The sequence below is a fragment of the Cucurbita pepo genome, chromosome 4, assembly GCF_057944985.1.
Source record: "Cucurbita pepo subsp. pepo isolate OVF chromosome 4, ASM5794498v1, whole genome shotgun sequence".
NCBI lineage: Eukaryota > Viridiplantae > Streptophyta > Magnoliopsida > Cucurbitales > Cucurbitaceae > Cucurbita > Cucurbita pepo.
Genome location: NC_141801.1, coordinates 168,778 through 181,691, shown reverse-complemented (window position 1 = coordinate 181,691; position 12,914 = coordinate 168,778). Strand labels below are relative to the sequence as shown.

At 36.5% G+C, this 12,914-nt stretch overlaps 3 protein-coding genes across 4 annotated transcripts; all 3 read left to right on the top strand.

Moving 5' to 3' along the window:
- Nucleotides 1-335: 335 nt before the first annotated feature.
- On the top strand, nt 336-5,503 carry LOC111794076 (actin-related protein 2/3 complex subunit 1A). 2 transcript variants are annotated; one of them, XM_023676205.2, is made up of 15 exons: nt 336-633; nt 1,262-1,347; nt 1,537-1,613; nt 1,812-1,906; nt 2,003-2,072; nt 2,344-2,413; nt 2,586-2,659; nt 2,750-2,792; nt 3,042-3,123; nt 3,600-3,688; nt 3,807-3,892; nt 3,996-4,056; nt 4,614-4,720; nt 4,936-4,994; nt 5,165-5,503. In XM_023676205.2, exons 1-15 carry the CDS (start codon nt 564-566, stop codon nt 5,227-5,229), a joined length of 1,134 nt encoding a protein of 377 aa, XP_023531973.2. In that variant the 5' UTR covers nt 336-563; the 3' UTR covers nt 5,230-5,503. The 2 variants fall into 2 exon arrangements, with proteins under 2 accessions (XP_023531973.2, XP_086979726.1); XM_087123600.1 differs by lacking the exons at nt 336-633; nt 1,262-1,347 and having other exon boundaries at nt 1,702-1,906.
- Nucleotides 5,504-6,107: 604 nt separating this feature from the next.
- LOC111793166 (glutamyl-tRNA(Gln) amidotransferase subunit A, chloroplastic/mitochondrial) lies at nt 6,108-9,687 on the top strand. The gene is made up of 10 exons (XM_023674932.2): nt 6,108-6,725; nt 6,949-7,260; nt 7,531-7,710; nt 7,780-7,874; nt 8,064-8,139; nt 8,653-8,730; nt 8,811-8,904; nt 8,976-9,025; nt 9,131-9,244; nt 9,399-9,687. Exons 1-10 carry the CDS (start codon nt 6,153-6,155, stop codon nt 9,516-9,518), a joined length of 1,692 nt encoding a protein of 563 aa, XP_023530700.2. The 5' UTR covers nt 6,108-6,152; the 3' UTR covers nt 9,519-9,687.
- An 864-nt stretch (nt 9,688-10,551) lies between these two features.
- On the top strand, nt 10,552-12,281 carry LOC111793167 (V-type proton ATPase subunit D). The gene is made up of 2 exons (XM_023674934.2): nt 10,552-10,764; nt 11,231-12,281. The coding sequence occupies exon 2, from the start codon at nt 11,243-11,245 to the stop codon at nt 12,026-12,028; it is 786 nt and encodes a 261-aa protein (XP_023530702.1). The 5' UTR covers nt 10,552-10,764; nt 11,231-11,242; the 3' UTR covers nt 12,029-12,281.
- Nucleotides 12,282-12,914: the final 633 nt, after the last annotated feature.

The window sequence follows — 12,914 nt, the reverse complement described above, 5'->3', positions numbered from 1 at the left end:
AGTCTCGAACATAACCATAATTGTTAGAATTTAAATTCAATTTAAAAAATGTAAAAATTTATTATAAAAAATTGTTATTTAGATGAGACCATAATTTTATTTTATTTTCCTAATTATTTCACCTTGAATTTTGAGAAAAGTAATAGATAATCCTATTTAAGGAACAAAAAATTATATCTGAATTTTATTTTTATATATTTAAAAATATTAGCAATAATTTCAATCTTCCATTTTTTTTTTTTAAAAAAAAAAAATGATATTTTCGTAAGGACAGGTGGAATTTAATTTCATAAATTTACGTTGGCGCAGAGAGAATCTTTCTTAACATACACGGCTGCTGGTTTTCGCCATGGTCGCTTTCCTTTTTGGATCGCTTTCCTTTTTGGATCGCATTCGTATTTCTGAGATCTCCTTCGCGCGCGCCTGTATTTCTCAATCACTTCTAAGACTTTTATCTTAAAAGTCCCTACCAATCGCAAATCAAATTCACCGAGAAGCTGGAATTTCGAGCCGTCGTTGATTCCTGAGAATTTCCAATATTCTCTACTGGAGCTGGGAAAACAATGACAGCAATTGCAGTTCACGGGTTCGCTCAGTGCATCACTTGCCATGCTTGGAGTCCTGATCACTCTAGTAATTAACCCTTCTCTTTTTGCTCGCTTTCTTTATTTAATCGTTCTGTTTTCTGCGGGAGAAATGGAATGGAAATGTCGAGTTTTCTGTAATTTGTTTGTCCTCAGTTCAGGAAAAAGTTGAACCAAAATACTTAGACGTGGATTTTATATATTGAGATCGCGTATCTATGTTTCCTGAGCTATCAAAGAGAGGGCAATGATATCAATTCAGCTGAGCGATCTAGATTTAGTTTGCTTTATAGATGAATGATGGGAAGAACGCCAGGATAGGTTACTTGGGCTCAACCTCCACCCAGTTGAAAATACGATAACCAATATGTCTTATGGGGTAGGATACATGCTAATTATGCTGTTGACTAGCTTCACGAGATCTGTTTACTGATCTGATCATTCTGGGAATAACCAATATGTCTTATGGGGTAGGATACATGCTAAAATTCATGGAGAAATGGGCTGTTATCGAATCGGCTGCTAAGTTTTTCAGGTCACCCGGGGGACATTCGTTTGTTACTTTGTTACTTCAATGCTCTCCATTGTCTAATAATCAAAAGGACGATTTTATTCAATTGTTGTTTAGATTCATCATCTGACTGTGCTTATGCTAATGTTCTTGATATGTTTTATAGTGGTTGCATTTTGTCCCAACAACAATGAAGTTCACATTTATAAATCAGTACAAGACAACTGGGAGAGAATACATGTTCTTCAAAAGGTATCTTTTAACTTTACTGTTTCCATTTATAATTTATGAGAAAATATGAAACCTAAGGTCACTGCATTTATCTATTCATGATCGATGTTTTTTGTTTTCATTCCAATCTTTTGAGTTAGGTTAAGTGAAATCTTTCTAATGAAGGCATGTTGTTATTGTCTATTAATTTATCTACTTTGTCTGTGTCAGCATGATCAAATTATCTCTGGGATAGACTGGAGTGTGAAGTCAAACAGAATTGTGACTGCATCACATGATCGAAATTCGTAAGTGTTATCTCATATTCTTGTTTTTTTTGGTCCAGTTATTTGTACGTTCACTGGTTTCTTATCTTTTCACTTTTTTTCACTCCAGTTATCACCCCTTCCTTCCCCCAGCCTCTTCTGGCCTCTCTCAGATAATATTTTGGGAATTTTATTTATTTATATGTTCCACATTGGCCTACCAATCTCTTTTCTTTCTAGATATGTTTGGAACCTTGAAGGATCAGAATGGGTACCAACTCTTGTCATTCTTAGACTAAACCGTGCTGCACTTTGTGTTCAGTGGAGTCCAAAAGGTAGTGCAAAATGTCCTACCCTGCTCTTGCTCATCACTTATGTTATCCACATCATCCTTAAATTTCTACGTTTTGCATTATCCATCTTACCCCTAGAAAACAAGTTTGCTGTTGGAAGTGGGGCAAAAACTGTTTGCATATGCTACTATGAACAAGAGAACAATTGGTATGGCTCTTTCTCACTTTTTGTTCAAGTCATCGTGTCTATTGCCTTTATTTTACATGAAGATGGAAACTCTGCTAGATGATGAATTTATTGCTAATATTTCTTATCTGTATTCTTTTTGTTTCTTTGGCTTTGTAATCAATGCTTTAGTTTATTTTTGAATCATAATTAATTCTTATCAGAAATGAAATAACTCTTTATCATTGCTTCACCTAGTATGCTTACGCATTAGTTTTCCATATTTAACATGATCATGGTTTACCTTCCACAGGTGGGTCAGTAAACTTCTCAGGAAAAGGCATGATTCTTCTGTGACAAATGTCGCTTGGCATCCCAATAATGTTTGTTTTACCCTTCTTTCCACCGTTTCATATGAATTTATATGGACAAATTTTTTGATCTTTTTAGAAGATTTCCAGTTATATCTTAGTGCTTGCTTGTCACTTTGTTTTTCTGAGCAAAATTATGGCTGTGTTTTTCGGTTATGAATTTTCCCTTATATTTTATTCACAGCTTCTTCTTGCAACAACCTCAACGGATGGAAAATGTCGAATATTTTCCACCTTCATTAAAGGTGTTGACACAAAGTATGTAGAGAGTAGTTTAGACTGCAGTCTTCTCATGAAATATTATAGGATTGATTTAGAAGTTACTGATGCTTGATTGAAATTTCACAGGGATTCAAAAGCCGGCGCATTTTCAGATTCAAAATTCGGAGAGGTTTAATATTCAGACTTTTAATTTGCAGTGAACAAAATTTCTTGTGCTTGGAAGAGTAGAATGCTTAAATTTTTTTTTATAAAATAACTAAAAGTGTTTTTGGATTGTCATCTTTTGATTCAAATTTAAATGATTTGAATTTCTCCCTTTGGAAAAGACATGGTTCAGTATTTTTGTCCACAGTTGCTCTCTACTTTGACGAGCAAAGTAGTTCCTATTATTTATGAGCAATTTCTTTTGGTGAATTAGTTAATTGTTCAGCTCGATCTCTCATTCTCTTGGGCATTTGGCGTGAAGTGGTCACCAAGTGGCAAAACCTTAGCTTATGCAGGTTAGAAGTACCTCCTCTCTGCAAATTATTTACAGAGACAACTTTATAAGTTACAACTACAGCATATGGAATAGCAACAAGTTTGAATTTACAGAGACAAGTTTGAATTGTCTAATACTTTTGCTTCTTATAGTCATACTGCCTTCCTTATAAATTGGGTAAGTTTTTTTCCATAAACATCATGGATAATACATCCATTTTGTAAATTTCAATCATCAATGAAATCGTCTCTTGTCAAAAAAAAAAAAAAAAAAATTCATTGGTTAGCTTCCTATAACTTGTTACATAACAATTGTAACTATGAAATTTCCCCCATTATTTTAGTTACCTTTTGTTTGGGGCGTTGAAAACAATTTATAGGATTCAACTAGAGTCTCATTTTTTATGCTCTTGTTTAGATGGTGGTTTATTTGTACTCTACTGAAGTTTTTTTTTTTTTTTTTTTTTTTTTTTTTTTAATAATTTAAATACTGCAGGTCACAATTCGATGATTTACTTTGTTGATGAAATTGGTCCTTCCCCTCTAGCCCAGAATGTTGCACTTCGAGATTTGCCTCTTCGTGATGTGGGTCAGCATCCATTTTTCTTTACTCTTTGAGTATTTCTTATAATTATTTAAATACAGTGTACTATTTCGCTTTCTAATCTTGAAGGTTTTTTGGATCAATATAACACTCTTTCAGATACTATTTGTTAGTGAGAGAATGGTTATAGGTGTAGGATTCGATTGCAATCCTATGGTTTTTGCTGCTGATGAAAGAGGGATCTGGTGAGCTAAGCTTGAAATAGATTGTGTTATCTTTAAGATATTATAATATTTTAAGGAATATGTAAAGTGATTTATCTGCTTTCCTTCCCCTCACCACAACTAGGAGCTTTATAAGATTTCTTGGTGAAAGGAAAACAGCTTCAGCTTCAAAATATGGATCCCAGGTATTGCATCCATTTAACTTTGTCGGTTAACAATTATTTTACAACTTAAGCTGGAAACAGAATGCATTGTCTACTGGCTGAATGCTTAGTAATTTTATATATCTTTTTAGTTAGGTCTGCAGATGGCCTGATCTAAATGGGTCGTTGCCTGTTCAGTTGTTCCACCCTGTCTGAATTCTCAGGTCCCAGTACTCCATACTGGGCTTGACGGGCTGCAAGTATATGGACTTAGCTTGACTTTGAATATTGGTTTCCCTGTCATTTTTAATAATATACGTAAATTTGAAAATTTGAAAATTTGAAAATTTGAAAATAGGGTATCAAATGAAAACAATGCTTTAGAAAAAAGTGTCTAGAAAAACAAACAAAAATAATAAATATTTGAAAAGAAAAAAAAAAGATTATTTAAATAAAGATCAATACAAAGGCTAGTGCCCTTTGCCAGTTGGTTTAACTTTCATGGCTATTTTCCACATCTTGTTCACCAACTAATAGACTTTGCCACTTGGTTTAACTAGCAAGCTGAATTTGTGAAACGCCTTTTTTTTCTCAATCAGTTTTCAGAAGCATTTGGGAAGTTATATGGTCAACCGAGGCAAGGTGTTGGCAATGAATCAGTTGAATCTTCAAGATTGCGCGGAATTGTCCACGAGAATTGCATAAAGTATGTAGTTATTGAATATATTTTCTGTAGCTTCTACTTGGTTGATTTTGTGAATTACTTTGATTTCCGGGAGGATGCCCCATATCCACTTAATTATTTGCTTATCCAGAGAGCCATTTGTAATCTGAGCGAATTAGCAAAAAGTGGCTATGGACATGGGGTGGCCTTCACATTGTTAAATGTGCATGACGTAATGATTTGTTTTTGAACTGTAGTTGTATTGTGCCTCTTAGAGAGCGAAGGGTTTCCACTATAAAGAGATTCAGCACTTCAGGTTTGTTAAAAGGAAGAGATATTGAACAAATCTTAGTCCTTCATTTTTATTTATGAACAAGATCTGTTGTGTGTCCTTAAGTTCTGAAGCCTTCATTTTCATGTCTCGAAAATGATCGAAACTTATGAGAAGGCTGGTTTTAATGGAAGCTATTTGCCCTGACCTTACAGGTTTGGATGGAAAAGTTGCTATCTGGGATTTGGAGGGCCAGGCTGATCTATCTCAATACTTGTGAACCTTGATTCATTAACTTTCTCACTACCATGTAAAGAATCTTGCTCTCGGCAGAGTCACATGCCTTGTATATCATAGCAGCTGTGAGGAACTGATTGCTTTTTCTTCTTGTAGCAGACAAGCGAGTTTGATTTTGTGTATGTATGCATTTTCAGCTAAAATTTTGCTCTTAGAGATTTCATACACATCATTGGAGTTCAATCCCTCTCATTTAGGTCTCAATTTATGTTCAGACTATTGGTTTTACATCTTCTATAATGTTCTCTCTCTCGAAATACTTCGTGTCGTTTCATATTCTGTGCCGTTTGTGTTTGATATGAAAATATCAAGATTAAACTCGGCATGAACACAGACTATACTGCAAAGAGTTGTAGTACTTGTTATCGTTCAAATTGTGGGTACCAAATGAAGAAAGACAAGATTATAACTTGTAAGTTGTAACTGCGCTTCTTTACAAAATTTTGGTAGGGAGAAAATATTTATTTTACCAAAAATATAAATGAAATATTTTTTTACATTCAGCTCTTTTTTTTTTTTTTTTATTCTTTTTTTAATCTTTCAAGAATATCTTCATATTGTTCAGCTAAAATATTGTTAAAAAACATACATTTTAAACTTAAATTTTTTTAATTTAGTAGCATTTTTTTATTAATCATTGAGAGCAAGTTGATAGGATACCTATTTTTTTAGTGAAATATTTATCCAATTTATATATTATTCAATTTAAAAAAACATTGCTTTTTTGTTTTATTTTTCTCTTCCCTCTTCTCTCCCTCTCGTCCCACTATTTTAAAATTTTGAAATTTGTCAGATAATTTTTTAAATTAAATTTATGATTTAACCATAAATAAATAAATAAATGAATAAGAAGGTATAGACGACGGCTTCGTTACCAGTATTCCCTGCGCTCGTCAAGCAGCGAACATGCTATCCACTCTGCAGCCTCCTCGCTGTTCCCTTTCTCGCTTCCCTCTCCATCTTCCTTCTAAACCCTTCTTCTTTCACTCCAAACGAACCCCCCTCTCATCTCCATATCCCATCGCCAATGCCACTCTCACCGACCAAATTGCAACTTCCGCTTCTTCCCCATCCCTTCACTCCCAAATTCTCTCCATCCGCCATTCCCTTCTTTCCCGCCAATTCACTGCCACCCAACTTGCCGAGTCCTATCTCAATCGCCTTCGAGCATTGGAGCCTCACCTTAAGTCATTTCTCCACGTCTCTGAAACCGTTCTCTCCGATGCCCGCGAGATTGATGACAAAATTCTGAGAAATGAGGAATTGGGTCCTTTGGCTGGGGTGCTTGTCGGCGTTAAGGACAACATTTGTACTGCGGGTATGCCTTCCACTGGTGGGTCTAGGATTCTCGATGGGTATCGACCGCCATTTGATGCTACTGCTGTGAGGAGAATCAAGGAGTTGGGTGGGATTGTGGTTGGGAAGACTAATTTGGATGAGTTTGGAATGGGTAGTACTACTGAAGCCTCTGCTTTCCAGGTTTGCGTTTCTTTTAATATTATAAATTTATAGCTTTCCCTGCTTTCAATCATATGGGGTACTCGGAAATAAGGGCGGGAAGTGTGTGCGGTTGTGTGTTTTCTTCTTAGCACTACTTTCGTCGTGAAAGTGAACATAGAGGGGACATTTCTATGGGGGATTATCATTAGAAAATTGAATACAGAGCATTTTATAGGGTAAAAGTGAGGCTGTTATTCCTTAGGTGACTGCAAATCCGTGGGATTTGAAAAGGGTCCCGGGAGGATCATCAGGAGGCTCCGCTTCAGCTGTTTCTGCTAGGCAGTGTGTGGTGTCTTTAGGAAGTGATACAGGTGGAAGTGTGCGGCAGCCAGCGTCTTTTTGCGGTGTTGTTGGGTTGAAACCAACGTATGGTCGTGTCTCAAGATTTGGACTTATGGCCTATGCTTCATCGCTTGATGTTATTGGGTGCTTGGGGACAACAGTTGCTGATGCTGGGATTCTTCTACATGCAATTTCTGGTCATGATACACTTGACGCCACTAGCAGTAAACGAGTAAGATTGGTCTATACTTCCTCTGTGCTATTGTCTTAAGTTTTGTAGCGTTTGAAAGGAAGATTGGTCTGTGCCTGCTTCTTCGAAAATTTGAAGTTGCCAAGTGACTTTGGTAGTCTCATGTTGCTGTTATTGATTGTTCATGATGTCGTTTGAAGTTGAAAACTGTAGAATCGGATAGTGAATTAGTTTTATCACTTCTTGGGCAATTTCATAATAGGGTGGATTCTTGTAGCATTTTTTAAATTTATATTCGCGCACGTTTTTCAGGAAGTTCATGATTTCACGTCGCAATTTACTGCTGTTGATTCATTGGAAAGTAAACCCTTGAAGGGATTGAGGATTGGCCTAATTCGTGAAACTCTTGATAATGGTGTTGATGGTGAAGTAAGTTCTGCAATACGTGCTGCTGCTTCACATCTTGAAGAACTGGGATGCTCCGTCAATGAGGTATATTTTCTTTTAATTCCATTGCTTTTGGTGCTTTACTTTCTAGTTGACTAATTATTTCTGTTGTAGGTATCACTGCCATCATTCTCTCTTGGGCTGCCTGCCTATTACATTCTTGCATCATCTGAATCATCTTCAAACTTAGCACGATATGATGGTGTCAGGTAACTTGTTTATTTTCTTCTTCAAAGAAAAGACAGTGACGTTGGATCCATTGAATTGTTATTTGATTCTCTCAATTGAAGAAACCATTTAAATACCTATATATATATTTTTCAGGTGCTTTTGTTTTGTTACTGTATTGTGTTGACAACTTATTCTGATTCAATTTGGGCACTATAACCTACATATAGATATGGAAATCAAGCTGTTGCTGATGAGCTAACTGGCCTATATCAAAATTCCAGAGCAACAGGATTTGGTTCGGAGGTACTAGTTGGAACCTCTTAAAATTTCTCTTGCATTGACATCCAAGATTTTCACTTTTTATTTCTATTTTATTGTGAGATCCCACATCGGTTGGAGAGGGAAACGAAACATTTCTTATAAGGGTGTGGAAACCTCTCCCTAGAAAACGCGTTTTAAAACCGTGAGGCTTACGACAATACGTAACGGGGCCAAAACGGATAATATCTACTAGCAGTGGACTTGGGCTGTTACAAATGGTATCAAAGCCAGACACCGGACGGTGTGCCAACGAGAACGTTGAGTGAGCCCCCGAGGGGTGGATTGTGAGATCCCACATCGATTGGAGAGGGGAATGAAGTATTTCTTATAAGGGTGTGAAAATCTCTCCCAAGCAGATGAGTTTAAAAACCGTGAGGGGGCCAAAGCGGACAATATGTGCTAGCGGTTGACTTGGACTATTACATGAGGTGTTATAGAATTTGAACCTCGTCCTCTTTAGTCCCGGGGAATTAATAACACATTTTCTGATTTCAGGTGAAAATGAGAATTTTGATGGGAACATACGCTCTCTCTGCTGGTTATTATGATGCTTACTACAAGCGTGCTCAGCAGGTGCCACATCAACATTCTCTATTCTTGACACTTTACAAGGAATGTTTGATAAGAGGTTTATGATTGCAACGGTGTTTCAGGTGAGAACCATTATTCAGAAAAGCTTCAAGGCAGCATTAGATGAAAATGACATCTTAATATCACCAGCTGCTCCATCTGCCGCTTATAAAATTGGTATGCCTTCCAAAATTTCATGTCTTTCAATTCTTCTGTACACTACTTTTATGATCATTGTTTGTTAACAGGTGAAAAGGTGAAGGATCCATTGGCAATGTATGCAGGTGACATCATGACTGTAAGCATTTCTGCCGCCCATCTTTTGAGTTCTTTCCAATATATATATATATATAGTATCGCTCCTTCAACTGAACAATCTTTATTTGTTTCATGCCCTTGACAGGTCAATGTTAACTTAGCTGGAGTACCTGCATTGGTGTTGCCTTGTGGATTTGTTAGAGATGGGTCCTCCGACCTCCCTGTCGGCCTTCAAATGATTGGCGCAGCGTTTGACGAGGTACGCGTCATTTACCCTATCGCACAGCATGTTGGTTCGAAAACTATGATTCTCTGTCTGGTTAATTCTGTAGCTTAGAAGTGATTATTAACAAAAAAAAAAAAAAAAAAAAAAAAAAAGAAAGTTTGTTAAAAATGTGGATGATTGTTTACAGGGAAAGCTTGTTAAAGTGGGACACATCTTTGAGCAAACTCTTCGAGACTGCAGATTTGTTCCACCTCTACTATCTGATCACATTGATCACATTGATCACATTGATCACATTGTGGGTTAGCTCCAAGTGTGTTGAGTTGTGAAAGCACCCAAATTGGAAGCTTATGTACTATTCATTATTATTCGGTGAGTGCTACAATTCTTTTGGGTTCTCTCTCTCTCTTATCTAGAAGAACAAATGGATTGGATTCAATTGGTAAAATTTTGGTTGCTATTATTGGGACCTTAAATGAGTCTTCATTTGGGCATTCCTTTTGGGCATTCCTTTTGGGCATTCCTTTTGGGCATTCCTTCGCTGTAAATTGGAGATTCAAGTATTTTTTCAACCATTTTTCAAACAAAATCTACTCTAACTCCGTGTTATATTGAATAGGAGTTTTTTTTGGACCACCCCAAAAGTTCCACCCAAATTTGTTTCACAACCCAATCCAATTCTCTATTTTTGGGTTGAGTTGTCGGGTTTAATTTTTTTAAATTTAAACGATGACAACAACTATTACTGCAAACTCACGATGGACAACTGCAATTGAATTGTGACTAGACAGTTTGGATGGTTGCGGCTAGACTATTATTGTAAACTAGTATGTTTGTCTTAGAAACCTAAGGTAGAAGAGAAGATAAGGCTTGCCGTACTATATATACTTTTAGTTTGGGTTGGCTCAAACTCGCATTAAGCAAACTGAACCCGAACTTGACTTGACTCATTGAGTTCCTAGAAAACTAAACTCAACCCTATCCGATAACCTATTTAATCGAATCCAACCCTTATAATTCGAGTTGCATTAGTTTGGATTGTCGGATTCAAAGTTTTATCTTTATTAATTTTAATTATAATTTATAAAACATAAATACTATTTTATTTTTAGACAGTAATAGAATAAATAAATAAAGTATAGAATATGAAAGTTGCATGCTAAACTTAGAATTATGTGTAAAAATTTTGTGAAGGGTCGATCATCAATCCAAATTTATCTAAAATTTTTCGAAAATTAGGGTTTAGTTTAAATTATAAAAAATAATAAAAATAATAAAAAAGGCGAAGTAAAAAGGTAAAGATTCCAATTTCATCAAAATCAGATTCTAAAAACCTTTTTAACCCATTATTCACAAATTTTCAATCCAATTTGGATCGGATCTTCTGGAGATTGGAGCAGAGTCTTTGAGTTCTACAACAGATCACAGCCTTTTAGTTTATTGCGCGCCTTGAAGATCGCTGTCCCGTCGGAATCTCGGTCGATCCATTGTTCCGATCTATTCCATCTGTTCGGCGTCGAATCTCCGCTGCTTACGTACTCCTCCGACACCAGGTTCTTCTCTTACCCTCTCCATACTAGTTTATCGTTTGAATTTCTTTCATGCTTCTTTAGAAACTCGGTTTGTGTGTACGGTTCAACGATCCACTTCTAAAGCTGCTTGAGCTGTGACGTTATGTGATTATCGAGGTTGAGTATGGAAGAAGGGGGAAAGGAGTCGTTTTACTTTTTCACTTCCGTTTTGGAACTGCGATAAATGATTAGGTCGAAGAAGTTGTTGGAATCTGGATTAGGAAAGGAATCCAAATTTGTGACTGGTAGGTGCTGATCATAATTTCGCGTGCAATCCAAGTCGAATGTTCATAAAAGAATGATGTACTTTTTTTCCCCTCTTGAGATCGGACCGATATAGTGAACCATGAGATTAAGTGTCCTGGCGTTTATTTTTTTTGCAACTTTACATTGTGTGTGTTTCTGTTAAATTTCCCTGATAGCAACCTTGCCTTATCTTCCCGCTTAGATATTGAAAAAGATGTCGGGCCAGACCCAACGTTTGAATGTGGTTCCGACGGTTACAATGCTTGGAGCGATGAAAGCCCGTCTTGTTGGTGCAACCAGAGGTCATGCTCTCCTCAAGAAGAAGAGTGATGCTTTGACTGTTCAGTTCCGTCAGATACTCAAGAAGATTGTCTCAGCTAAGGAATCAATGGGGGAAGTCATGAAGACATCTGCATTTTCTCTCACCGAAGCAAAATATGTTGCTGGTGACAACATCAAGCATATTGTTCTTGAGAATGTCCAAACTGCCGCTATTAAGATTCGATCTCGGCAGGAGAATATCGCTGGTGTAAAACTCCCAAAATTTGAACATTATTCTGATGGTGAGACCAAAAATGATCTCACAGGGTTAGCCAGGGGTGGACAACAGATCCAGCTGTGTCGGGGCGCCTATGTGAAGGCAATTGAGGTTCTTGTAGAGCTTGCTTCACTTCAGACATCATTTTTGACTCTTGATGAGGCAATTAAAACCACAAACCGCAGGGTTAATGCTCTGGAGAATGTTGTGAAGCCAAGGATTGAGAATACTATAAGTTACATTAAGGGAGAATTGGACGAGCTGGAAAGGGAAGATTTCTTTAGACTGAAAAAGATACAGGGTTATAAGAGAAGGGAAATTGAGAGGCAACGTATCAATGCCAAGCTATATGCTGAGGAACAACTTGCTGAAAAGATATCCTTGCAGAAGGGTGTTTCCATGACTTCAGCCCACAACTTATTGTCTGCAGCTGCTGAGAAGGACGAGGATATTATTTTTTGATGTTAAGGTTGGTTTTTTTTTGTCTAAAATGTGTGGCTTTCGTTTGCTTATCTATGTTCAAAAATTTATTTGGTGACTTAGGTGGCTCAAGGAGTAATCCCAATAAAAAAAAACCATATGCTCTAGCCAAAATGTATTTATTTGTTTTCTCTGTTACTTTCAAGGCTTTCAGGTCTTGTAAACATTCCTTCACTTGACAGTTCATCTGTTTCTTGAGATACAAATATTTTGTTGTATCATTCTGAATTTGTGTTTGATTGGTGTGTTCTTTATCCACTCCATGTAATTCTTGGGTAAATTATGTTAATCAGAGGCAGTCCAGTTTCATATTTTCGTACCAATTACTTGTCTGTTCTCTCCTGCTTTGGATGGAAAAGTGAAAGGAGGATACCAGATTGGTCATTAATAGGTTCGTTAAATGCTAGTGAACATTTTGCAGTCCATGGTTGAATAGGTTCTTGAAGCTAGAGATTTCTATTGATGGTGCCATGACATGTGCTATAGTCCTTGTCATCTACCCTTTTTTCTTACCTGTCCTGGAAAGGTGTAAGATTCCGTAGATTTCAATATATGTTACTTGTTGATTTGATTTGTTTGATTCATAATATGTTTGGCTCATGGCTTATGAAGTAGATGTGAGCATAAGAAGTGGACATTAGAAATGTAGATTTTTTATTTCTTGTGGGATTAAGAGCCATAAAGCCCTAGTTATGTAACTTATGTCTGTGATACATAACCTTCTGATGAAAATTCTTACAAGACAATTCAATAGTACCAAAAAATGCTATGGTAAAAGTATATAATAAAAATGGTGAGTACATAGCTTGGAGAAGTTACCAATTTACTCACCATTATTGTTCACGAGTTGAAGCAAGAGTAAAGTTCC

What these genes read in the sequence shown, in the direction of transcription:
- LOC111793166 (XM_023674932.2), top strand. Translation starts at nt 6,153, where the DNA reads ATGCTATCCACTCTGCAGCCTCCTCGCTGTTCCCTTTCTCGCTTCCCT. An exon ending in TGGGATGCTCCGTCAATGAG is followed by an intron (nt 7,711 to 7,779) that starts GTATATTTTCTT and finishes TTTCTGTTGTAG; the next exon opens with GTATCACTGCCATCATTCTC. An exon ending in GCACGATATGATGGTGTCAG is followed by an intron (nt 7,875 to 8,063) that starts GTAACTTGTTTA and finishes ACCTACATATAG; the next exon opens with ATATGGAAATCAAGCTGTTG.
- LOC111793167 (XM_023674934.2), top strand. Translation starts at nt 11,243, where the DNA reads ATGTCGGGCCAGACCCAACGTTTGAATGTGGTTCCGACGGTTACAATG.
- LOC111794076 (XM_023676205.2), top strand. Translation starts at nt 564, where the DNA reads ATGACAGCAATTGCAGTTCACGGGTTCGCTCAGTGCATCACTTGCCAT. An exon ending in TTGGAGTCCTGATCACTCTA is followed by an intron (nt 634 to 1,261) that starts GTAATTAACCCT and finishes TATGTTTTATAG; the next exon opens with TGGTTGCATTTTGTCCCAAC. An exon ending in CTTCAAAATATGGATCCCAG is followed by an intron (nt 4,057 to 4,613) that starts GTATTGCATCCA and finishes TTTCTCAATCAG; the next exon opens with TTTTCAGAAGCATTTGGGAA.